At 38.4% G+C, this 23,897-nt stretch overlaps 2 protein-coding genes across 4 annotated transcripts in view; one reads left to right on the top strand and one right to left on the bottom strand.

Moving 5' to 3' along the window:
- CSPP1 (centrosome and spindle pole associated protein 1) overlaps nucleotides 1-4,918 on the bottom strand; it is a 61,962-nt gene extending 57,044 nt beyond the window's left edge. For 2 of the 3 annotated variants that reach the window (XM_086465147.1, XM_086465148.1), the window contains exons 1-4: nucleotides 4,787-4,888; nucleotides 3,326-3,422; nucleotides 1,278-1,378; nucleotides 539-562 (exon numbers count right to left, since the gene is read on the bottom strand). In XM_086465147.1, coding sequence (XP_086321273.1) covers nucleotides 539-562; nucleotides 1,278-1,378; nucleotides 3,326-3,422; nucleotides 4,787-4,888 — 324 coding nt within the window. Of the gene's footprint in view, nucleotides 1-538; nucleotides 563-1,277; nucleotides 1,379-3,325; nucleotides 3,423-4,786 lie in introns of all 3 variants that reach the window. The other variant, XM_086465146.1, reaches the window with a different exon arrangement.
- A 5,393-nt stretch (nucleotides 4,919-10,311) lies between these two features.
- On the top strand, nucleotides 10,312-23,636 carry COPS5 (COP9 signalosome subunit 5). The gene is made up of 8 exons (XM_009958763.2): nucleotides 10,312-10,471; nucleotides 10,556-10,790; nucleotides 13,429-13,557; nucleotides 14,769-14,834; nucleotides 16,246-16,331; nucleotides 19,172-19,283; nucleotides 20,029-20,177; nucleotides 23,236-23,636. Exons 1-8 carry the CDS (start codon nucleotides 10,314-10,316, stop codon nucleotides 23,318-23,320), a joined length of 1,020 nt encoding a protein of 339 aa, XP_009957065.2. The 5' UTR covers nucleotides 10,312-10,313; the 3' UTR covers nucleotides 23,321-23,636.
- Nucleotides 23,637-23,897: the final 261 nt, after the last annotated feature.

Genomic DNA, 23,897 nt, shown 5'->3' with positions numbered 1-23,897 from the left:
CCCTCACAATACTTGTATTCATGCGCTCTGGCCAGTAGGTGCTAAATAACTGGCACTACTGCTTTTCTAAGCACCACTGATGAGATTTCACAGTGAAAGGGAAGAAAAAAAGCCCCAACTCTGATTTCAATGACATATGATAATACTGCAGAGTTTACAATTTTATTCCAGCTTTATAATGTATGTATATGAAGAAAAAAATCTGCACTCATACCATCTATGTAACTCGTAAGACTTGAAGCAAATGTCTACTAAAAGTAAAATTTTCGTAGAGTCAGCATTAGACAGCAACAATAGCAATTGCAAAGGAAAAGAAATCAACAAGTGTTTTAAAATCTTATTGATGGAAAATAATAAATATAAGCAATCATTTTGCACAAAGCAATATTGTTAATCACAACTAATCACTACAGCATGCACAAACACACAGCACAAAAAAGTAATGATTTTTTTTAAAATTCAAAGAGCACAAAGCTTTCAAACAAAGCAAAAAGCAACTAATTTGAAGAAAAAAAAAATTATATTGCAGGCACCCTACCTTTCTTTTTGCCTGTGAAATACCCTAAAAGTCAGGGAAAAGATACTATTCAAAGAGAGTCTTTCATTCAAAAATATTTGACTTCACAAAAAAGGACTGCTTTTCTTACAGCCAATCCATTCTTCCATTTTAAGAACTAAAGACAATAACAAGTAGCATTTTCAGACCACAGCAATTATTTGGTTCGTGATTTTTTTTTCCTGTTTGACTAAGAAGACATTCCCAAGATTATGACATTTCATACATACCATTTTAATTTTAAATTTACTGTCACATTTAATAAGTCATGCTTAACAGAACATCAAAGGTTTTTTTATTTCTAATGTTGAAAAGAAGCTGTCCAATAAAGTCACGCTAATTACAGGAATATTCTCACCCGAATTATAGACCTCAGAATATATAAGTACTTAAGGAAGTAACAGATCATACTTTAAATTCTTAAGAAGAAACTAAGAAAGAAGTAGAGACAAATAAATAAAAGTATTCAAAATAAAATGTACTAAGTAATATTACTCTCACGGCAAAGAAATCTGTAGAAGCCTAAAATATATAACCCTTCCTAGCAGTGACATTTTGAAATTACTTTTACCCCAGTCTTTGAAATCAGTCATCACTCATAATGCGATGGCTTTATAATCTTATAAAGATTTTCCACAGATTTTATTAATTTTCATTCAATCAAAACAAGAGGCACTTTAAAAGACTCACTAAACTCTGGCAGCCAGACAAGAAGATTCACCTGAGAAAGATATCGCCTATAATCTTGTCGAAGCTCCTCTTTGAGTTTATGCTTTTTTCGTTCATATTCTTCTCCAAGAGGTAAACTCAAGCCATAACCACCTGAAAGTTTAACACCATTAAATATTATTATTCTACTATTTTGTATCAATATAAAGCACATCCTGCAAAAGCTACATCTGGATTTTCATTAGACATCAGCAAGAAAAAAACCCAACGACTATGCAACCAGTAATTACAAAACAGCTGAAATAAAAACCCTCTCTGTCTGAGTAGTTGGGTGGAAAGCACAGAAAAATGGATGGGTTTTGGATGTTAGTCTTCCTCTAGTCCTTGTGCTTTTTCTCCCCCGCTAGAAAAAAAATGCAACATAAACTGAATTTATTTGGACTGTTTGACCAATAGTATAAAATAACATAAACGTTGTAAATACTTCTTTTGACAATGTATGTTCCAAAGGAAATTTCCTTTGACATGTTAGTTTCTAAATTACTCTGATACTTTAAGCTGCGCTTATCACACAAGAGAAAACATACCTCCCAACTACAAAGCAACAACCTATGTTTAGCATGAAGCACGTGAAAAATATTTTGGCTTCGACACAACTAGAAGGAATCTGCCCATACAATAACAATTTTTTCTTTCCACCTCAGTGTTTTTAATTGTAGTAGACCCAACACACACATATAGTACTTTTCCAAGATTACTGTCAGGTCTCATAACAACTGCACTCTTAGAATACAATTCTATGCAAGCTGTTTGTTGTTCCCAAAATACATTTTAAAGTACTTCATAAGATATATCCTCCACCCCAGAAGCCCACCTCTGCAGCCACTTTCACCACTCTCCACAGAGAACTAGTGAATTCCACAAAACCACACAACAAGGGACACAGATTGCAATTGTTTCCGTTTCTTTGTTTCCTATTGTTTCTCTGAAAGCCCTTCTACATCTTGTGGTCTATGTAAAATGAGTAGCAAGGAGTATGAGGGAAGAGAGGGATATTCAAGATTTACATCAGTCCAAATGTATTGCATGGTACTTTGTTTGACTCCAGTATTTTAAATGTTTAGGGCATTAATTGGTTTCTGTACAGTAAAAATGACATACAAATGCTGCAAATTGCTAACTTGGGAATCACTCTGCTACTGAAACAGATAAAAGGTTGAAATATACTTAGTAAAAATACACTTAGCTGGCTTTGCTTGAGAAGTTTCAGATAAGTGAGAATATACCCTCATGAGCCAAGAGAGGAGTCAGCCTGCCGTTCTGTAGAACCAAAGGACCTAATACCAGGTTATATATGTCATATGCTATTTTGAAACAGCTTGCTGAGTTCAACTACTAACCAAAATCTGCATGGGAGCTGCTTCTCCATTTCACATTCTGTTAATTACACACAATCACATTGAAAACTTCTCTTATTTATTTATTTATTTGGAAAAACATATTTTAAATGCATTTTTACATAGAAGTTTGCATGCATGTAATATGTTGAGAACTAACTGTAACTTCACTCAGCCTGATTTTCAACACTACTGCTAGAACTACGGAACATACTTAGCAGCTACCAAGGATCAAGTCCCTGTCTAATTTAATCCAAAGGGAATTACAGTGCTTTAAAGCAGAACCAGCCAATAGCATCAACAACCATCAATGAAAGATGGACTTCCAAAGCTTTTGCTCCACTCAAATACAAGAGGAAAGGACAGATCATCTATCAAGGACTGGCAAGCAGCTTTTTGGTTTGTTTTTTTTGGCTTTGGGTTTTGTTTGTTTGGGGGATTTGTTTGCTGGTTTGTTTTTAAAGGAGCTACCTTTACAAGAAGAAAGTGCATCGCATATTCTCCTTGCTCAAAAAAAAAGCATAACTACAAAAAAAAAATTCCACACAATCCCAAGATGTTTGGAAAACAAATTGGTATGCATTTGAATTATAATGATAATCTTATAATTAAAAATCCAAAGCAGTAATTCCCTTCCAAAAACTTTCAAAGGTAATTAAATGCTACTTAAATCTAGAAGACATTTTTTAAAAATATACTATACCTAAAGGATAGTTCTGTTGACTATTTGGAGGTATATTTTCTTTAGCCATGGAGATTAACATTTTGCTCTTCTCAGAAAACTTCTCCGACTCCGTATTCTGAAAACAAAACAAAAAGCCTTGCTGCATCACAAGGTAAAAGAAATATCACATAGAAGAACAACATTATTAACATAATCATTAGCACTGGAGAACAGAGAGATTGAAAGTAATGCTGGACTAACACACTAAGCAAGTTATACATTTCACTAATACTACCAAAAAAGTAGTTCTCCTCTACAATACAGGAATTATTAGTTCAATATATTTCAACATAGTCAATATATTTCATGCCATGAAATATGTTGACAATATATATTGTGATTTATGACATAATCCACAATTGTTTCATAGTTTACACATATCCTCTCTGTTTTTTTATGGGGGCTGATTTGACATACTGCACCCTGCTTGAAACAATGAAAGAATCACAGGGTGGTATTACAAGGCAAGTTTAACACATCTGTTCCCTGTGACTACCCTTTCACCATACAGCTTAGGGCTTTATCCAACTATAGGCTGGAACCATTCTCCTCCTCTTCAAGCTCGCTTTCAGCAGAGGAGGCAAAAAGAAAGGAAGCCAAACTCCTCACAGCTCCTCAAGAATTAACTTTCTAGAGTGAACTAATGAAATTTTCTGGAGAGAATGACTGTAACTAGGTAAAAATACTTATATCACCCACAGAAGGGGAAAGATGAATTCCCATAACCTTCTGATGAAACAAAAAAGGGAGTGAAAACTCAATATTATAATTGCTGTTAAAAGCTCAAGCTGTTTGGGGCTTTGTAAGTCAAAAACCAGACAAATCAAAACTTTTTTTTAACTGGGGACTTTATTTAGTTACCATAACACTTAGCTAGCTTGAGTTATTCAGATACAGCTTTCTGCCAGGTACTGGCAATGTTAAACAACGGTGATCTGCAAATTATAAAATCTTTATAGCTTTAGCATTAGGTACCAAAATTGCTAATAGGAAAATTGCAATAAGAACAGATTTTGTTTAACTGATTGGATTGAGTGATTTGCCTTTTATATTTCCTAGTTTCCGTAACAGAAATTGAGGATATTTATGCCTTTCATTCCCACCCCAACACCCATGCTCTGGAGTAGGCAGAGAGCAGATAGCTGCTAGGCAGCTTCCCTAGGGAGGGGGTAAGGAACAATGATAACCATTTACAAGTGGGAAAACACTTGTAAAATACATTACTGCGTATGCTTGGCGGCAAACAAATCTTTAAAAATCTATATAAATACAGACACAAAGTATTTAAGTTAGAAATTACTTTGAATAGATAAATCTTTATATATATATCTATATACTTTAATAACGAACACAGGTTTAAGAGCACAGCAAAAGCAAGTTTAAATCAAGATCCTGGCAACAGAAGTGTTTAAATTCAGGAAAACTATTTGATACTCTTACCCTCATTTCCATGTAAGGGGGATCATCTTCAAGTTCTGCCTTATCTTGTGCCAACCTGGCCTTCTGATCTTCAATAAATTTGTCTAAATCATCCGCCATCATTTCTAAGGTTACAGAAAAGACAAAGAACATCTCTACATCAGAACCTCAAAAGTTTAACGCTCAAGTACAGTTGCTTAAGACAGTAGTTAAGTAATATTCAAATTTCTCCCTCAGAACTACAAGCCTTAAGATGTTTGCAGGGTCAACAAAACACTTGACTTGGGAAACCCATCCATGGAGGAGATTACTTGATGTTTCACCAGAGAGAAAATTCAAAGATTCCAGATTATAAGACAGAAAAAAAGATTAGAGAAGTATCTTCAAACATGATTAAAGTGGTTTGGGGTTGGTTTTTTTAACTGAAAGTCTACCAATGGCCCTTCACTACACACTAGCACAAGCTTATTGTTAGTAAGTTATAAAATCAAAATTAGACAGCATTAAAAAACCAAACAGAATAAAGGAATTATTAGACAAAAAAAAGTACTAAAAGTACAAAATACACGTCTACTCTAAAATAAGGACCAAATCATACAATCAAGTCTGTGCTTAACTGACTATCACAAGAAGTCTTAAAAATCATTAAGCTTATTCAAAACAAAAAAAAGACACATAAAATAACAAACAAAATAACCAAACAAAACCCAAATGAAAACCTCCACAAAACACAAAATATATGCATAGTGTTTCTGGAGCTGGAGCCAACTATGTATCACAACTTCCTGTACCAATAAAACAGCAGAGGCAACAAGAACAGCTACAATTCTATAATAATTGTAAGATCGTGGAGATCAGGCAGCATTGACTTGCAATCAGACAAGCCACTCATCTGTAAGAAAGCACATACTGAGGAGCAACAGATTACCTTCCATTAGTTGTGCATCTGGCCTATTTAACTGAAAGTCCTTCAGAGCAGAAATTTTAGCATCTTCTTTGTGCAATTTATTCTATATTGCTGCTCCTACATAACCTCGTAATAAAAATTAAGATCATGCCAATGGTACTGTACAGAAGTTAAGGCACAGACTCAGACTTTGAATATTCTTTGTTAGGATAGTCTTATTAGAACTAAAAATACTGCAAAGCTGCATACTAAGTAACCACAGCAAGAAGAAAGACAAAAACAAAAAGAATGACTGCATACAAGCCTACTCATGCTAATCTCCACTCAGCACTTTCACCAACTCCACTGGAGTTTTACAAAACCAAGCCTACAGATAAAAACCCCAAATGTTATGTTCTGTGCTTAAAGGAAGCATGACACTGACAAAAAAATTATGACCCTCCAACCCCTCTAATACTGCCCACACAACTTAAGCAATAGGATTGTTTATGCAGGTTCCTAAGCAATTCATCGCATCTGGTATCGAAATTCAGACTGTACAGCAGTTTTATGGAGGCTAATTCAGCATCTTTCTAAAGCCTACAGATTGTATGAAGTAAACAACAGGTCAATGATAAAAGTGTACTAGAAAACACGTTCAAGGAAGAGGATCAAAGAATTAAAAAAAAAAAAAACAACCACCCACACCAAAAAATCACCTCAAAGACCAGTGGAATAAGATACTACATAGGTAAACATAAAATAATGTGTCCAGAGAGACTAAGACAAATGCTTACTAGAAGTAAGAAAAAGAGAGAAAAGAAAAAAATCTCAAAATTCCATCAGATAAATTCAAGCAATTGCATGCTAACTTAAGGAATACATCTGCTTGGCATAGTCCTTGAAATGTACTCCTTTAAGCTTTTTCCTCTTACATTAATGCCATTTTTTGATTCATAATATAAAATTATACTACTGTTACAAAGGAGGTAGAATTAGGACAACCTATTTACAATTCCTAGTGCTAATACAGGTCAATCAATTCCAAAAATAAGTTCCCCCATCTGATTTGACCTAAATCTTTAATCTCATTAGTTTTGCACACTGATAAAGGATAACAGAAATCTAAAAGACAGCAAGTTTCCAGGCATTGATAAATTTTATTTAGCTTATTAGGTTACATAAGAATAATGAAAATACTGTTCTGAATGGCTGAAACAACTTGTCTTTCTAAAGAATTTAAAAGTTAGTGTCATCACCTATCCGGTGCTGCATAGCCATCAAGAGGAAAATTACCACACGTAGGAGGCGACACTGTGGGAAGCCTTTCCAAAAGCTCACGGACTGTAACATCTGTGTTTCTTACCTCTGTTTACAATATCATTTATAAACTCTAGAACTGTTTCCAAATCACTGTATTGCAATGGTACCAAACCTATTCTGAGAGATGCTATAAGGAAAGGAATATTTGCAGTCTATTTTCTATCTAGTATGAGGAACACAATGAATAATCCAGCATTCTGCACTCCTACCTTATTGCTCAAAAGAGCAATATAACAAATTAAAAAACAAATACAAAACAGTTACAGCTGAACTTCACAGGCAATTCAATTGGTATGAAGAAAGCTCACAACTCCAGGCCTGGTAGAACACTAAGACAACTAATGTTACTGCAGCATTCATTTAGCATGCTTTTAATACAGAGAAATAACCAGGAAAAGTGGCCAAATGCCTCTTATAAAACAGCTAGACATTTTATGTCTTACATCCTTCTGCCCGAGTTGATCTTCTTAAAATATGCATGAGTGCAAACTTTATGAGGTGAAAAGAGTATATTATACTGAAAGAGAAATATCAAAATCAAATATTCTTACATATTCTAAGCAAAAGACTGACAATTTGTATGTGACATACACTAAGTTCAGAAAACACATCAGTATGTAAACAAATATCTTACTGAATATTAATCAATTTTATCATCTACTAAAGTGAGGAGATCATGACCAACCACAATAAAAATATAGAAACAATACATTTCTATCTGAAGAGAGTGCTACCACAGTGCCCAGTTACACAGTGAACTATCTCGGAGTTGACAGCACTAAACTCACAGCAAACAGCTCCCTTCAAACTTCATGACTGCACAAACGCACTGAGGTAAAGCCTGCCACTATAAAACCACCTCAATTCAAACCAAAATAATCTATTTTCAGTTCAGCAATGTGTTGAATGCATTTAGTACATTTCCAGAGCCTTGTCATTAGCAATGAAAGCGGTAGATTCAAAACTAAGCTTGGAGATGTTGCTCTGTGGGCATATGCATAAAGCAAAAAGGAAAGTCAGAACATGCTGTAAATATCTGAAAACCCAAGGATAAACCATACGTCTCAAGAAGTATGAGGTGCAAACAACACATTTTTCATGTTTTTTGGAAAAACAGAGTATTTTGTAAATAACTATTTAAAGAAAATGTTTGATAGCACAGATATATCAGCTCTTCCTTTAATTCTTGCATCTTTAAATCTTGGATGCATTCACACTTCCAAAACATTGTATTAGTCAAAGTGAAATTCCATTAAACATATCGCTGCTACACACTCAACTGCTGTCTGAAAATATCCCATATATTTCTACTTTCAGTAAGATTTTAGTTTTTCATAATCTTTTCTTCCTTTTAAACAGGAAGTTTTTGCCAAAGGAACTATGAATAATTACGGAATCAGCTAGGCAGACCTCAATTTAAGCAGATATACCAGGCAGGAGAAAGCATACAGATATTCAAGACAGTATGTCAAATTTGAACACGAGATTTTTATTGAATATATGCCCAGATTTAATAATGCATGTCTCTCTATTCAACATATTCAAAACATCTGTGTGCATATGTACTGTATCATATGTACTACATCTAGCTGTGCATTGTGTATCTACTTTATTCTGTAAAGCAGCGTTTAATGCACTCCTTTTCATTCTTTCCCGTCCCCTCCTATTTGCTCAGGAAAACTGGGGAAAAAAATTGAAATCAGTATGTGAAAGCAGACAGGCTTCATCTCTTCTGTGCTACCATAATATTAAAATAACATCAAGAAAACTAGCAAAATGGCAGTTTCCATCCATATGAACAGCAGAAAAGGTAGCAAGGAGGGAAGTGCTTTAAAAAAGCAACTATATGCCATGCTTAGTAATTGTACTTACCGAATATACGGTCACATAATTGTGTCATTAAGAAATATGTTTCAAAGTTCCATTCAAACTTCCTAAGCTCTCAGAACAGCCAGTCCTGGCTGCTTCTCTGCCCCTGTGAAGAGCAGAGAGAAACTCTTGCTATCAGACATGCTTCCCGTACCTTTCACCTTCGTTTCTTTCAAATTCTAATCTGAAAAAGCACAAAAAAAATCCAGGGTCTGGACGCTCACAATTTATAAACTCCGACTAAGCCAACACGACTTTTTTTTTGTAACTGTGAAGGCAATTAACTCTTAAAACAACGAACCAACAAGTTTCGGGCGTTACTCCCGCTCCCCATAAGGGCTTATCTACTTTTCCAGAACACCTACTCTGATCCAAAAATACATCGATTTCGGAAAACAAACCTTAAGAGCCAGGAGATGAAGTTTACTTCTCCCAGCGGGGCAGCTCGGGGAAGCGCCTCTCCCCTAGCCCCGGCCTACAGCGCCCGCCTCACCTCCCTCCTTCCCTTCTCAGGCAGTCCTGGAGGCATCGACACGCCCCCTCCCCCGGGCCAGGGGTGCAGCGCTGCCGCCCACCCGAAGGGGCGGCGGCACCCGGGGCTCGGCCCCTTTAAGGAGCACGGCGCCGTTGTCAGGCAACGGCCGCACAACACACGCTCCCGGAGAAAGGCCTCGCGGAGCCCCGCTACCCCCACACGGGGACGCCCACGCCCAGCACCGTGACCGCGGCCCAGACCGGCGCGCCCCGGCCCCGGCCCGCTCCCTGCGCTGCCCACCCGGGCCTGTCACGCTCCGCAGCGAACCGCCCGTCCCGTCCCGTCCCGTCCCGTCCCGTCCCGTCCCGTCCCATCCCATCCGCCGTATAGGAGAACAGGAGGGCCCGCCCCAGGCTGCGAAGAGGACAGCCGCGGCCGGGGCAGCGAGCCGGGCGCTGTCCCGGCCGCACCGCTGTCCCGGCCGCACCGCTCACCCGCCGCCGCACCGCTCTCCGCGTCCCGCGCCTTACCGCCTCCCCGGAAATGGGTGGGCGGCGCCCAGCAGCGCCCCCTGCTGCTGCGGAAGGGGATGTGCTGCGGCCCTTCCGGCGCGCAGCCACTCGCGACTCGTCTCCTCTCCGAGAGAGAGCGGGGCTGTGCCGCGCCAGCGCGGCTGTAGTCGGCGGACGGGAGCAGGAAGAGGCGGGACCTTCCGCGCCGCTCCCCGGGAAACGCCGGGCGGCGACGAGGGGGGAGAACGCGCTGTGGCCCCCGAGCGCTTTCACCAGCCCGCCGTACTCCCCAGCCGGAGCCCGCTGAGCGGCCTCTAGCCCGCCGCAGAGTCTAGCTTCCCCGCCGGGGGCGCCGCGCCGCAGGCCCCGGGCCTGCGCGGGCCGTACCGCCTGCCCCGCAGCGCCCCCCGCCCCCCCCCGCCCCGTTTCGCTTAGTTCCGCCAGCGGCCCAGTGAGGCGGGCCAGGGTCTGGTGCGGGGGGCGATGGCGGCGGCGGGGAGCGGCGCGTCTGGGAGCGGGATGGCACAGAAGACGTGGGAGTTGGCCAACAACATGCAGGAGGCGCAGAGCATCGACGAGATCTACAAGTACGATCGCAAGCAGCAGCAGGAGATCCTGGCGGCCAAGCCCTGGACCAAGGAGTGAGTGAAAGTGGGGCCGGGCCGGGCGGCGGGGCCGGGCCGGGCGCGGGGTGTCCCTGATGGCTTCCGCGGCCTCTCTTGCAGCCACCATTACTTCAAGTACTGCAAGATCTCGGCGCTGGCGCTCCTGAAGATGGTGATGCACGCCAGGTCCGGGGGAAACCTGGAGGTGATGGGGCTCATGCTGGGCAAGGTGGACGGCGAAACTATGATTATCATGGACAGCTTCGCCCTACCGGTGGAGGGCACAGAGACTCGTGTTAACGCTCAGGCAGCCGCCTACGAGTACATGGCCGCATACATCGAAAATGCCAAGCAGGTAAGGAGAGGTAGTGGAGAGTGTTTCTCTCCCTCCGTGGTGTGGCTGTGTGTCTTGTCAGCTAATTGCGCGGGAGCGTGTTGTGGGGTTCGCAGGCCTCTCTGCCGCCCCCAGTGAGAAAGTAGCTGTCCAGTTGCCCTGCTTCTTTCCAAAAGTGGATGAGAGCTGTGTCAGCAGCGAAGAACACAGACTCCTTTAAACATTTTCACTTATATATTTCCATGTAGGTCATCAAGTACTGGATTCTCCTTTATAAATTGTTTTCATTGCTTGGGAAGTGTTTTTGTAGCCACAGCTGGTGGCTTGTGGATGGAACAAGGAGGGAGTGTGTTTCTAAAATAACTGATATACTATGTGTTTCTAAAAACAGTATTCAAAATTAAATATACAATATATTTGTGTCAGAGAGACTTACTGTTTGTAGATCAGGAATATGATATTTATTCTTACCTTCTTGCTTTCTGAAGTCTTACTGCATAGCCATGCTGCTGTTTTCCATAAAAATAAAGACATTTGTGAAGAAAATGCCAATCAGTGCAACTTAATTATTCATATTTATAATTTAGAAATGTAGAGGAACTGATTCAGATGTCTCTTCCCCCTCTTTGTCACGCTGTATTCAGAGATCCATGTCATATTAAGCCTGACTATGCAGTAAAATTCTCACATGCAGAAGGATACCAGAAATATGGAACTGCTCTGTGGCTGACGTAGAAACCAGCACGGCACGTCAGAGCACCCGCTGACATGCATTTCCAACACAGGACAATCTTATACTACAAATAAGCATTGAAATGACTCTGGCTCCCCATACTCAAATAGTTTTGAGGCTCAGTTTATCATTCGATTTTTCTTTCATCCTCAAAGTATTTTAAAACAGTTAAAATTAGAGGCACCTTACTTACTCACTGGAGATAACAGATCAGGTTTTGGGTTATTTTGAAGAGTTATATTTACAGCCTTATGTATGGTTAGAGGTATTTAAATAGACGTGAATTAGGCTGGATTATAACATCAGAAAAGAGTAAACATAATCCAGAAGTAGGTGCATTCTGGGACTTTTAAAAATAATTCATCCATGTTTATGAGAAAAATTAGAAATAATTTATTTAATCTGGTTCCTTTTACCTGGAAAATATTAATGTCATGATGCTAATACTGTTGCAGAAAAGTAGGTAACTTGAAAAGATGTCTTTACCTGAAGATATGTTCGTAATATCCAGTTCCTGGGTAGGAATAATGAGTTTCAATATAGTAAGTATATAGCATAAAATTAGAATTCTTTATGTACAGTACAGATAGTTTGTCTTATGTTTAAAACAGTCCAGGTTTATGTAGTAGTAATCATACAATAGATAATGTTTTTTCTAGTTGTTTATATTGTACCGGTTTGTTTATAGTTGGTTTCACGATATTGAAATTGAACTTCTGTGCAAATACAATAACTTTGCTTTACTGGGGCTCTGGCAGAGTTTGCTGGCTGTTCCACATTTGATTTTGGCAAGCAGTTGTTCCTGGAATAACTCTTTGATATTAGATTGCAAGTTGATATATTCCACTGCATAAGTACTTTACAGATGCCAACATTCCAGTTATTTGCTTCTCCACGGGCAGTATCTGGTGTTGATGCAGTTGAACTATGTTCTTTGGCTTTGAAAAATAACACATGTTCTTTAGTGTTTTGTTTGTCTCTCCTTCTGTATTATGGGAGATGTAAAGAAAACACAGATATTATTCACCAATTCAGAAGTAAAATAAGTGTTCCTTTCATCTTAACATTTTTCTGATTTAACCTCCCTGACATATTCAGTATTTGGCAAAACCAAGCAGGCGATACATCCAAACACAGAATTCTCAGTTAAGAACTGCATATAGGGTCATACCAATATTCCTGAACTCAGCGTGGAGCAGCCAGTAAGTAACTCTTGAGAGAGGATTACAACATTAGGTGCAATGAGTGTTCGTTCTCCTGGGGTTTTTTGTTTGTTTGTTTTTCTTCCAGTATTTGTAGAGGTAGCCAGCTGTATTATTTGGAAACTCCTATTTTGAGTTTTTCTGATCCTAAAAATCTCAAAAATTCATCTTTCGGCTTTCACAGGATGTTCTGGCAATGATTTCTGTCACTTCTGGTGTTCAAAAACATGCTTCCTTGAAGTTGTTTTTAACCTCACAGTAATCTCTCTGTATGCCTCTGAGATGTGTTACTGTGCTAAGTAATGAACATTGGTTCTCTACTGACATACCATATGAGATTATATATACTTATGTCATATCTACCCTAAGAAATTTCTCTTCCATGCTGAAGAGTCTCACCTTACCTACCATCTCACCATGCAGAATCTCTTCCATACTTTAGCTGTCATTGAAGAAGGAGCTCCTGGCTCCTTGAAGTTCTCTGTTCTGTGGTAGTAGCTGTACTAGAGAATGCTAATACTGCAGGTTGTATGGTTGCTGGAAAATAGTTTAGCAAAATAAGGTGTATGTTTAGTATTTAGTAGTAGGTTAGCATCGCAGGCTATGTGTGTATTCTTTTTTACCCTTTCCTGGTGCTGTAGTATGCTGGAAGGCCCCACAGAGGGCAGCTGATCCTTTCGAAATGGAGAGTAGCACTGCGTTTGTTTTCCTTCACTGCTTTTAGGTTGGCCGTCTAGAAAATGCAATTGGCTGGTATCACAGTCACCCTGGCTATGGCTGCTGGCTCTCTGGGATCGACGTCAGCACCCAGATGCTTAATCAGCAATTTCAGGAACCCTTCGTAGCAGTGGTTGTAAGTACTGGCTGATTGTTGATAAAGCTGCATAACAAGTTGGGGGAGGTAGGAAATAATTTTTAGATTTCTGCCTGTTAACATTCTAGTAGTGTGTATTTTGCATGATGGAAGTGTTAGATCCAGACTTTAAATTGGTTTTGCTCCTTTTGCTTTGCTGGCCACATACTGGTCAGACGAGTAGTAGTGTGTATCGAGGCAATTTTCACTGTGTTGTTCTAGGTATGGTCGCTCTGTACAAACCCATATGTTAGTCTAAAAGCTCTACTTGGTCCTTTTGTGGAAAAAATGCATTGAGCAATCCGTATTCAACCTCCTGCAACACAACAAAAATCTGTTTGTTTTGTTCACTTTGTTGCTTTTTCTGTCGAAAAGGAGCAAAGCATGTTCTCAGAGTTCTGTTACTGTGAATCTAAAATGCCTTTTAAATTAAATTAACAGCATAGCACAAGGTAGAAGACCCTAGGAAATCTATCTTTGAAGAAGAAATCTGAAGAAACTTTCTGGGCCCTTTAGGGTCTTCCAGGCTTGAGATCACATTTGAAATCAAAAGTAAACCTTATTTTAGATACTACTTGTATAACCATTGCTACTGAAGGAAATAAAGGAAAAAAAGCCTGAAATTAGTCAGAAAGGAGGAGTATAACTCTGATGGAAGAATTACATTAGAAGAAGATAAATGACCCTTAAGAATTATTTCTACCATGTGGGTTCTCCTATGTTATAATTTCACAGGTTCAGAACACTTTCTTGGGACTGCTTAATTTTTTTTTCTCTTTTTTTTTTTTTTTTAATTACTTTTAAAATTAAGCAAGGCATTAGTACATATGTTAGCAAGGAGATTCCTTCATAGTTTCTTGTATTTTCCACCAAAATACAGCAGATCACAATACTTTGTCTTATCTCTAGTGATTGTAAGATTAAAATGCAGATTTTTATTAGGGTTTGTTGGTTGCTCTTAAGTACAATTTCTTTAAAGTATTTGAGAAATAAGGAAAATGAGTTTCAAAAAATGGTCTCTAGAAGGCTATTGATATTCCTGTCTTTTTAGAGTCTCATACCAATGGATGCCAACTGGAAAAGTACTGTTTATGACAAAACTAATACAATTTGCACTAATTATGTTTCTGAAATACAGTTACTGTGAAGTTAATTTATGCCTGTAATAATATATAAAGTGCATATAACAAGCATGACCTGTATTTCTACAGATTGATCCAACGAGAACAATATCTGCAGGAAAAGTAAATCTTGGAGCATTTAGGACATATCCTAAGGTAAATAGTTAAGATTATCTAGTGCAAAATCACTAAACCATCTTTAAGTAATAGATTGGTTCTAAACATTACTGCAGTTTGATCATCTGACAGTTTGATCTGCTGTGCTGTACTTTATGTCATTGTTCGTTTTAAAAGAAGGACGTGCTGATACACTGGTTTTTGCATGCCTTTGCATATTGATTATGTTTACAAAGGTTGACTGCTAGTTTATTTTTCATAGATTTTTGGCAGTGTTAAATCAAATAGACTGTCTAGATAATGGAGCTGTTCTAAAATCATATAGCTCCATATGGCCATTTTTTAATGGATGTTGTAGGTAGCGTTCATCAAAACAGATTTATCTTAATTCTTCTCTATCATTTTTTTAAACCTAAAACCAAGTGCTAGTAGAGTGTTTAAATACGTTGTAAACTGCTTTCGTGTTAGAAAAGGAAGATTCAAAACTATCTACTTAACTCTTTCAAATAAATATTATGAATCTGCACAAAATAATGTACAAAACCCGAAGTTAATTAAACAAGATGGAAGGGTTAGGCTAAAAACTAGAAGATTGCGTAAGTATTGGAGATGCAGATCTCCAAATGCAGGCTTTCATTTCTGGCAGAGATTTAACCCTGCTGTTTAATTTCAATCTAATAAAGTTCAGGTATTCCCTTGAAATTTCCAGTTGTTACTAACACATCAAGAACTTCAGGCTGACATCCAGTAAAAGTGTAATTACAAAAATGTTTGTGAGAGGTTCCCAGTTGCAGTCAAGCACTGTTTTTGTGTTGACAGATAAATACTTTCAGAATTTTCGACGGGAAGAAGAATCCCGTGCCTGAAAACTAAACTGTATATAGAAAATGCATGTTAGAAGTGTACTTTTAGGGCGTCCTCACAATGGTCTGTGGGCAGTTCTGGTCTAGTGAGTAGCTGTGAGTGGGCACCATCTTGGCTAAATAAGTAACTGAAGTTTTAGGTATGCATAAGGCATATTCAAGGCATGGATGTTTCTTCCCTCTTCTCACGCCTCCTATCTTCCCTCAAAAGAAGATTGAAGTCACTTCCAAGAATAGGTACAGAACTGTTATCTTAGAAGAAGCTCACTTTCTTTGATCCAAGAACTCATCTAATCGTAGCTTGCCATCTTACTGCTTTGAAAAATCTCAACTGTGACCACTAGGTTGCTTCCAACATGCTTTTTGATAGACCTGCAAATGTAATGGCTGCTGGTAAATCCAAGTGTAAATCTGAGATACAAGAAAATTTCAAATTTCAGGCTACTGGGGGAAAGTTCATTTTCCCTAGGAAAAATACTCTAGAATTGCGTAAACTAGAATTTTTGTGAAGTGCTTTCAAGGGGTTTAGGCATTTTTAAAAGTCCCAAGATTACTGTGTAATCTTTTTCCCTTTGTTGAATTTTTAGGGCTATAAACCACCGGATGAAGGTCCCTCTGAATACCAGACTATTCCGCTTAATAAAATAGAAGACTTTGGTGTACATTGTAAACAGTAAGTAGCACAAGTTCAGTTTTTGTGTTTAGATTAGTGATTCAGTATGGAAAAATACATTTCTTGGAGTGCTTCAAATATTTAAGTTCTTTGTTGCTTTAGCACTGTTGGTTTTGTAAAAAAGTGTTACTGTCATTTATCAGGAGATACTTTAAGCAGAACTGTTGCAAAGGTGATGATGAACCTGGTTTAAAAGCTTTAGCAGTTGATTCCCAAACACCTTTAAGTAGTGGTGCTTTCTTAAGGCAGAGGGGAAAGGGTCAGACGTAAATGTAGCAGCAGGGCTAGAGAGACTGTAATCTGTCTGCTTGTCTGAGTAGTGGCAAGTGCTGTGCAGCTCTGTCCTGCATCGCTGGGCATGTTAAGATTGTTTCTCTTTGGTAGGATTGGGAAGTGGAGCTGCTTCAAGGATAACATCAGCAACGAGAAGAATTACTGTTTTTCTCTCCTGCTAGTTTGCTTTCCATAAATTAGAAAGATAGTTTAGTTTTAACCGTTCTTTCTTTCTTTAACTGTTCTGTCCCCAGCCACATGTTCCTCACCTTATACCTACGTTTACTTATTTGGTGAGGCAATTGTTTTGCTGGGTCAGTCCCCTAATCTGGTCCAACTTGTGGGACCACACACGTCTTTGTTGGTAAAGCTAAGGTGGCACGGGAAGTAGAGACAGATGTTGGAGACACAGTGTTTGCAAAGAACGGCTAAGGAAAGATAGGACTACTTCTTTCGGTAACGGCCTGGTTTCAATTCTACCTTCAGGTGTTTGACAAGCACTACAGCTTAAGCATCTGTGTACAGAGAACTTGAAGATCTCTTTGACACCAGTGTCCTGTAGGCTGTTGCATAGTTTTTTCATGTTTTTGATGTATAGATATCTGTTCTTCAGTGCATTTATAGTTGCATGCAGTGGCTGTCCCTGAAGAGATGAAGAAATTAAAACAATTGGAACTGGTCTTCCAGCTCAAGGAAAAATCCAGAACAGTAGCTACACAGAAATCTTTGTGGAACTGTAATGTTCCTGTCATTTCAGAGTCATTTCAGTCCTTATAAGTCTGGCATTGGCCATAGACCCATGCTTTTAAGCGTGAAAGGAAGATACGTTTTATCCTCTCTGTTTCAGAGGTGGTCAATTTGGGAGAGTTCATTTGATGGTTTTTTTTAAGTTGGAAGTGCTTAATATAGTTATCATTATAGTCTCCGTCTCAGGAATTTGGTTTCTTGCACAAGCCATTTCTTTCCATCCAAACTAAGAAAATATTTTCCAGTCTTTCCTAGAAGGAAACAGCAGTTAGGCAAAGAGGGAATTAAAATGGGAAATTTGTCGTGTTACTGATAACACAAAAGACTAGAGTGGTAGTGTCCTCTCAGTATGGGTAGTCTGACTAAGAATTAAAAGTTCAGGGAACTTGAATGATGATCATAGAATCATTTAGGATGGAAAAGACCCTTAAAATCATTGAGTCCAGCTGTTAACCTCGCACTGCCAAGTCCACCACTAAACCATGTCCCTCAGCACCACATGTACACGTCTTTTAAATACCTCCAGGGATGGTGAATTAACCACTTCTCTGGGTGGCCTGTTCCAATGCTTAACAACCCTTTCAGTGAAGAAATTTTTTTCTAATGTCCAATCTAAACCTCCCCTGATGCAACTTGAGGCCATTTCCTCTTGTCCTATCACTTGTTACTTGGGAGAAGAGACCGACCCCCACCTCACTACAACCTCCTTTCAGGTAGTTGTAGAGAGCGATAAGGTCTCCCCCCAGCCTCCTCTTCTCCAGGCTGAACAACCGCAGTTCTCTCAGCCGCTCCTCATCAGACTTGTGCTCTAGACCATTAATGATCCTGTCTCTTTGGAATTCCAGTGACTACTAATGCTTTATGGTAGCAGTCTGGATAATCTTAGTCAAACTTCTCTCATTTAATTGGAGTTCAATGCCCAGTGTGAAACCGCTTCCATTTAGTCGTCTTAAGTATTTATTACACTGTTCCTCAAGCAACTTGAATTTGTAATTTTGCATCTGCCACGCATCTCTTTGAAGAACTGACTTAGTACCTCTTTTTTCTTAGCATATGTGAAATAAGGGTATTTGTTCTACCATGGAAATAATAAGGTGTGGTGTGTTGGTAGATTCTGAAACGTTGTTATCTCGGATGGAATTTCTTACAGAAATGCCAAGCAAAATAACTTTCCAGAGAAATCAAGAGATAATAGGGTTATTTATAACCTGCTCAAGGATTTTCTGACCAAAATAAAGTTTAATATAGTTCTTTAATGTTGATGTAATTCACATACAGTAATGACTTTGCATAGCTCAGCTTTCTATCTGCTTTATCATCTCTTGGGAATTCTGTAGCACTGCTAAAGTCTGGCTTTCAAAATAGGTGTGGTAGAAGGTAAGGTTGTTTTCCTGTTTGTAACATTTACTGCTGTCAAACATTCCTAATTGAATTAGAGGTGATATATGCACTACTACAGTCATATGTAACAATTATTGCAGTATTGAAGGACCCAAGCATGGAACAGGGCATCATTGCATTGCACAAGAAGTTGTTAGGAGAAAAATTTGAAAAACCTTGCAATCTCATTAAATAGAACATAGCAGTATGTGTGGGGACTCTGTATACTTGTATTAAAGATATATGTGAAATACTTACGGAAAGTCTTTTAGAGTTAGAATTGGAACTGGGGCTTACTTTTTTATTGTTTAGTGCTTTGAATTTTTTAAGATGCTTGCAATCGATAAGGATTTTTTTGAGGTGCATGTACTTTGGGTGTCACAGCTGAACAGGACATATTTAGATGGAAGCTTGTTTTGTTTGCATGTTTGTTTTTAAAGGTATTATGCTTTAGAAGTCTCGTACTTTAAATCATCTTTGGATCGTAAATTGCTTGAGCTCTTGTGGAACAAGTACTGGGTGAACACTCTGAGTTCTTCTAGTTTGCTTACTGTAAGTACCATAGTACACTATCATGTGCGTATATTAATTTATTAGTGCTGAAAGCCAGACCCTCTCCGGTAAAATGCTTAATGGGACACTGATAGATATAGATCCCACATTAAGAATCTGTTTGTCAGATTAAACAAGAAAGGCGGAGTCTCCTAATCATAAATACTGAAATGTTCCTTACATCTGCTCTGTAAAACTAGAAGGTGGGAATAACTTATGTTTAATTTTACTGAGTTCTCTATATGCTTAGATTATGTCTTAAACACCTTTTAACCTTATATCTTTTTACAGCACTGTAATGAATATTGTGGCTTAAAATAACAGTATTGAATGATTAAACACTTTAAAAAACAAAACAAAAACCCCAATGGAACTGTTAAAATGAGGATGCAACAGAATCCTGCAGGTAGACATTCAATGTAACAGCTCTGCATCAAACACTTCCTTCTGCAAGAGCCAATTTTATACTTCTCTTGGTCAAAACCAAGTGAGTTTTACTTACTGTTTCATAACTTCAGGCAGAAATTTTCAGGCTTTAGGTATTGAGCATTTGTCAGATGTTCAGCTTTCGTTCTCTCAACCACCACTTGTGCCACTTACGTTCTGTATTACTGCAGTTGCAGATACAGGTTAAAATGTGCAGTACCAGAGTGTTAAAGGCCCTTCAGATTTTGTCTCTTTTGTATATAAATGTTTGAATTTATATCTTAGAATTCAATTCATTTATTGCCTTCTTTCTCCTAAGAATGCTGACTACACCACCGGCCAAGTCTTCGATTTGTCTGAAAAATTAGAACAGTCAGAAGCTCAGCTTGGAAGGGGCAGTTTCATGCTGGGTTTAGAGACTCATGATAAGAAATCAGAAGACAAACTTGCAAAAGCCACAAGAGACAGGTAAGATAACCCATACTTGTGTTCTTCCCTGTAAAGTGTTACTTTGTTTTAAACTTTTATCATGCCTTTAGTTGTAACCTACCAATTAAATGGTAACCTACTGAGATTATAGATCAGAATTACTAGATTATAGATTGGAATGAGAGACTCTAAATGTCACTAGTTATTTTTGAAAGTTTAAGAAAATTTTGCCTTTAAACCTACAATGGCTTTTCAATCTTTGTTTCTGGAATAAATTCAACTCTAGTTTACAATTTACTAAACAAAAAATCCCTGTTAAATTCCATCAGTATATGGCAAACCAAAAAATGTTTTCTGTCACATGCAAAATTATAGCATTGCTAGAAAATACCATGTTTTATGTGGTTAATCAGGTTTAAACTTAACAGTAAATAAATTATTATATAGAACATGATTTTAGGAACTAGTGCTAACAGTCCTGTAAGTTTAATTTACACCTGCGTAATACTTTCACTCACTTAAAAATTAAAACCTGCCTTTTTTCATATTTCTTAATTAATACATCCTTTTTCCACAAATGAGGATGGGGTTTTTTTTGTTGTTTTGTTTTGTTTTTAAGAAGTAGGCTACAGACATTCTGGCCTTTAGATCTAGCTACCCTGCCTGACAGCACATACTGGCTCTTATCGGTTACTGAACTTACCATGGCTGGGTACACAGCATAATTTCAGAGAAGTTGCAGTGCTTTCCCTCAGTGTTCCTGATATGTTTGTTGGTAATCAGCTCTTTTCTTTTCTGAGCTTTGAAGTACAAAAGTTGCTTCTCAGTAATACTCACATCTCTCTCCCATTAGTCTTAAGAATTATATGTGTGCATAAACTGACTATGTAATGTTATAGTATAGATTTTTCCAAGTAAAATCTTTGACAAAGGGTAATAGTATCCAAGTCAAACAGTACCTTGGGCTGTTCAAGAACTTTGTGTTTGGCAAATTCCAGACTTTGAAAACCAAGCAGTACTGCACTGCACATGCTGGTACAACTCAGGTCCACCTGTGGAGAAGACAGGACTCACTTGCATGCACCCTAGGAGCATTCTGGATGAGATGCATTCCACTTAATAAGGAACAATTCTGCAGAATCCCTTGGAACAGACTGCAAAAAATTGAATAAAAAGTGGGATGTTCTGCTTTTGGAGGTTTTCTGGTCCTCTTCCTCATTTTATTTATTTACTATGTAGAACAGTTTTCTGTGTATTCTCCCCCCCACCATTAGCAATGTGTGTTGTAGTACAAACTTTACTAAGGAACTGATTTTCAAGATACTAGACAAATGGTGAGTTTAATGATAGGTTAAAAAGTCAAGAGACAAAAAAGAAGCCTTGTGTGAAGAGTCTGATTTATTTATAAATTCCTTTATTTACATCTTGGTCAGTATGACTCGGGTGAACACGTGCTTTGCGTTAATAAAGAGAGGAGTCGGCTTGTGCTTCCACAGTAAGCGGTGGGGGAATACCTGCAAATGCAACATGATCATTGCTAAGTAGAATCAGAGTTGCTGTTGTCCTAGTGTCTTCTCTGCATTTGTTTCCTCGTTATGGAAAGTTAAAAGCTCTTACGAGTTTTCTAGCAAACAGGATCGAGTTGTGGGGGTTGACTTTATAGAAGTTAATACTCATTTAGACCATTTCAGTTGCAGAATACATTTGCAATGGAGTTAAGGCTAACTCACAACAGCCAAGTTAAGGGATACCTCCCAGTTCCTGTAGTGAAACAGTTAAAATAGCAATGCTTTAAAGGCATGAGAAGGATGGAGTTGCTGACAAGTTTGCCTTGATTTTGATCGTTGTCTGGTGTCCCATAATACTGACCACATCTTATTTTCACATTACTCTCATGCTTACAGTTACTCTAAGAAATAAACCCTTCTCTGATCATCCTACTGTATTATTTCTTGCAGTGTTTCTAGAGGCTTTTCTATTCAGTCATCATGAATAGTTAGTTTATAAATTGTAAGACTGGATGGGATTGTTGTTGTCGTCAGTTATGCTTTCCTGTGTAACAGAGGCTACTGTAGTTCACAAAATGGACTGTAACACTTATAGATGCGTATTTCAACTGATAAGCTTTCCTAAGAAAAGAGAAAAAACAGTAGAAGACTCATGCAGACACCCAGGACCATTGATTCAGTAGCACCTAAATTACTTTCAAGAAATAAGGTTACAAAGTTTGCTAAAGGATTGTTGGTAGGAAAAACAGTACCATAAGACATTAGCATAAAGGTGCTGACGCTTGGCTATATGATATCTTCTGTTACTGTATGTACACATCGCTAAGAGCCATTTTCTAAGAGTATGTATGCATTAGCCAAACTGTGCTCCAAGCCAGCTTCCTTTGCCTAGGCTTCCTTATATCTGCCTAGTAGTTATTTGTTTCTATTCTCTATGCCTTCAGGGCTGATTCATCTTTTGCATTTGTATATTCTGTTTTGAGACATTTTTGTTTGTTTGACACTACATCACCCCTAAGCCAGGTACAGTGGATGAAACTTGGATCAATAGGCATGTTCTCAGCTGTTTAGGGGTTTTGCACATGTTAATATTTTGACTAATTACTGCTTAGCTCTATAAACTCTTCATTTCATGTTCTCTAAAGTTTCTCAGAGGAGCTATGGTTACTGTGCACTGCTGGCCTGGGGTTGGGCAAAGGAGGTAAGGTAAAGAACAGGGAGAGCCTTCAGGTATTGATAACAGCCGGTACCTCCATTCGCCCAGGGATTTTGGGGTTGTGGGGTTTTTTTGGTTCAGGTGACCACAGGGCTTACTTGGTATCGTTAGTGTAAGACGTTGTAAATTGCCAGACAGAGAAGTTTTCTGGAATTGGTCTTTGTGTGTATGTGTTTGTCAGTTTGCTTTTTAAGTAACAAAAAGCCATTGGCAACAATGGCTAAATTGCTGTGTGTGACTCTTCCTTTCTGGACAGTTGTTAAGATTCATGGGGTTATGGGCACCCTGAACTTCCAAACAGCTGAATAACTTCAAATAAAATGACAGTTCAGTTCAGTGTTTGGCTAACGTTGAATTTATGCTTGTTTTTCAGCTGCAAGACCACCATAGAAGCTATACATGGATTGATGTCTCAGGTTATTAAGGATAAACTTTTTAATCAAATTAATATAGCTTGAAGTGGATCACCAGCTGATATGCATCTCCAAAGCAGAAAAAGTCATGGTTTCTTTCGCTTGGACTTGTTCAATTTGGGAAATGAAGCTGGAGTGGAAAATTGTTCATTTAATTTGTAGTACTTTAATATTTCCCACCTGTCTGACCAGTTTTAAAGGACAAAATGTTCTGAAATGTAGTACAACTTTTTGTTCTTTATCATAAAACATAACCAGTTTGGAGAATTGTTCCAAAAGAAAAATAAATGTGACTTACTGGATTTTGCCTTTAGGTATTTATCTCTATTATCCAACTGCAATAAAACAATTTTGAAAATGAGTGAGTGTTTTGGGGTTTGCATTTTTTGGCAAATGTTCATCTCCTCTTACTCGTTCTTACTGTTCTCTGGAGAAGTTCTGTCCACTCAGTTAGATTAGATAGGTAACCTACACGGTGTAAGAAGTTTGTTTCTCAGATTTTCATTTCTGTGTTTAATTTTAAGAATTGAAATCACATTTGCTTATCTTTTAACAAGTTATTAAATCTAGCAGAGCCTTTCCTGATCTAGTTGTACTGGTCCAGCCAGAAATGGTTTCTTCT

This window comes from Leptosomus discolor, chromosome 5 (assembly GCF_034619465.1).
Source record: "Leptosomus discolor isolate bLepDis1 chromosome 5, bLepDis1.hap2, whole genome shotgun sequence".
NCBI lineage: Eukaryota > Metazoa > Chordata > Aves > Leptosomiformes > Leptosomidae > Leptosomus > Leptosomus discolor.
Note: the sequence above shows the minus strand (reverse complement) of the source record. Positions and strands in the feature narration are given on the sequence as shown.

What these genes read in the sequence shown, in the direction of transcription:
- COPS5 (XM_009958763.2), top strand. Translation starts at nt 10,314, where the DNA reads ATGGCGGCGGCGGGGAGCGGCGCGTCTGGGAGCGGGATGGCACAGAAG. An exon ending in GCCAAGCCCTGGACCAAGGA is followed by an intron (nt 10,472 to 10,555) that starts GTGAGTGAAAGT and finishes CCTCTCTTGCAG; the next exon opens with CCACCATTACTTCAAGTACT. An exon ending in GCAAAAGCCACAAGAGACAG is followed by an intron (nt 20,178 to 23,235) that starts GTAAGATAACCC and finishes CTTGTTTTTCAG; the next exon opens with CTGCAAGACCACCATAGAAG.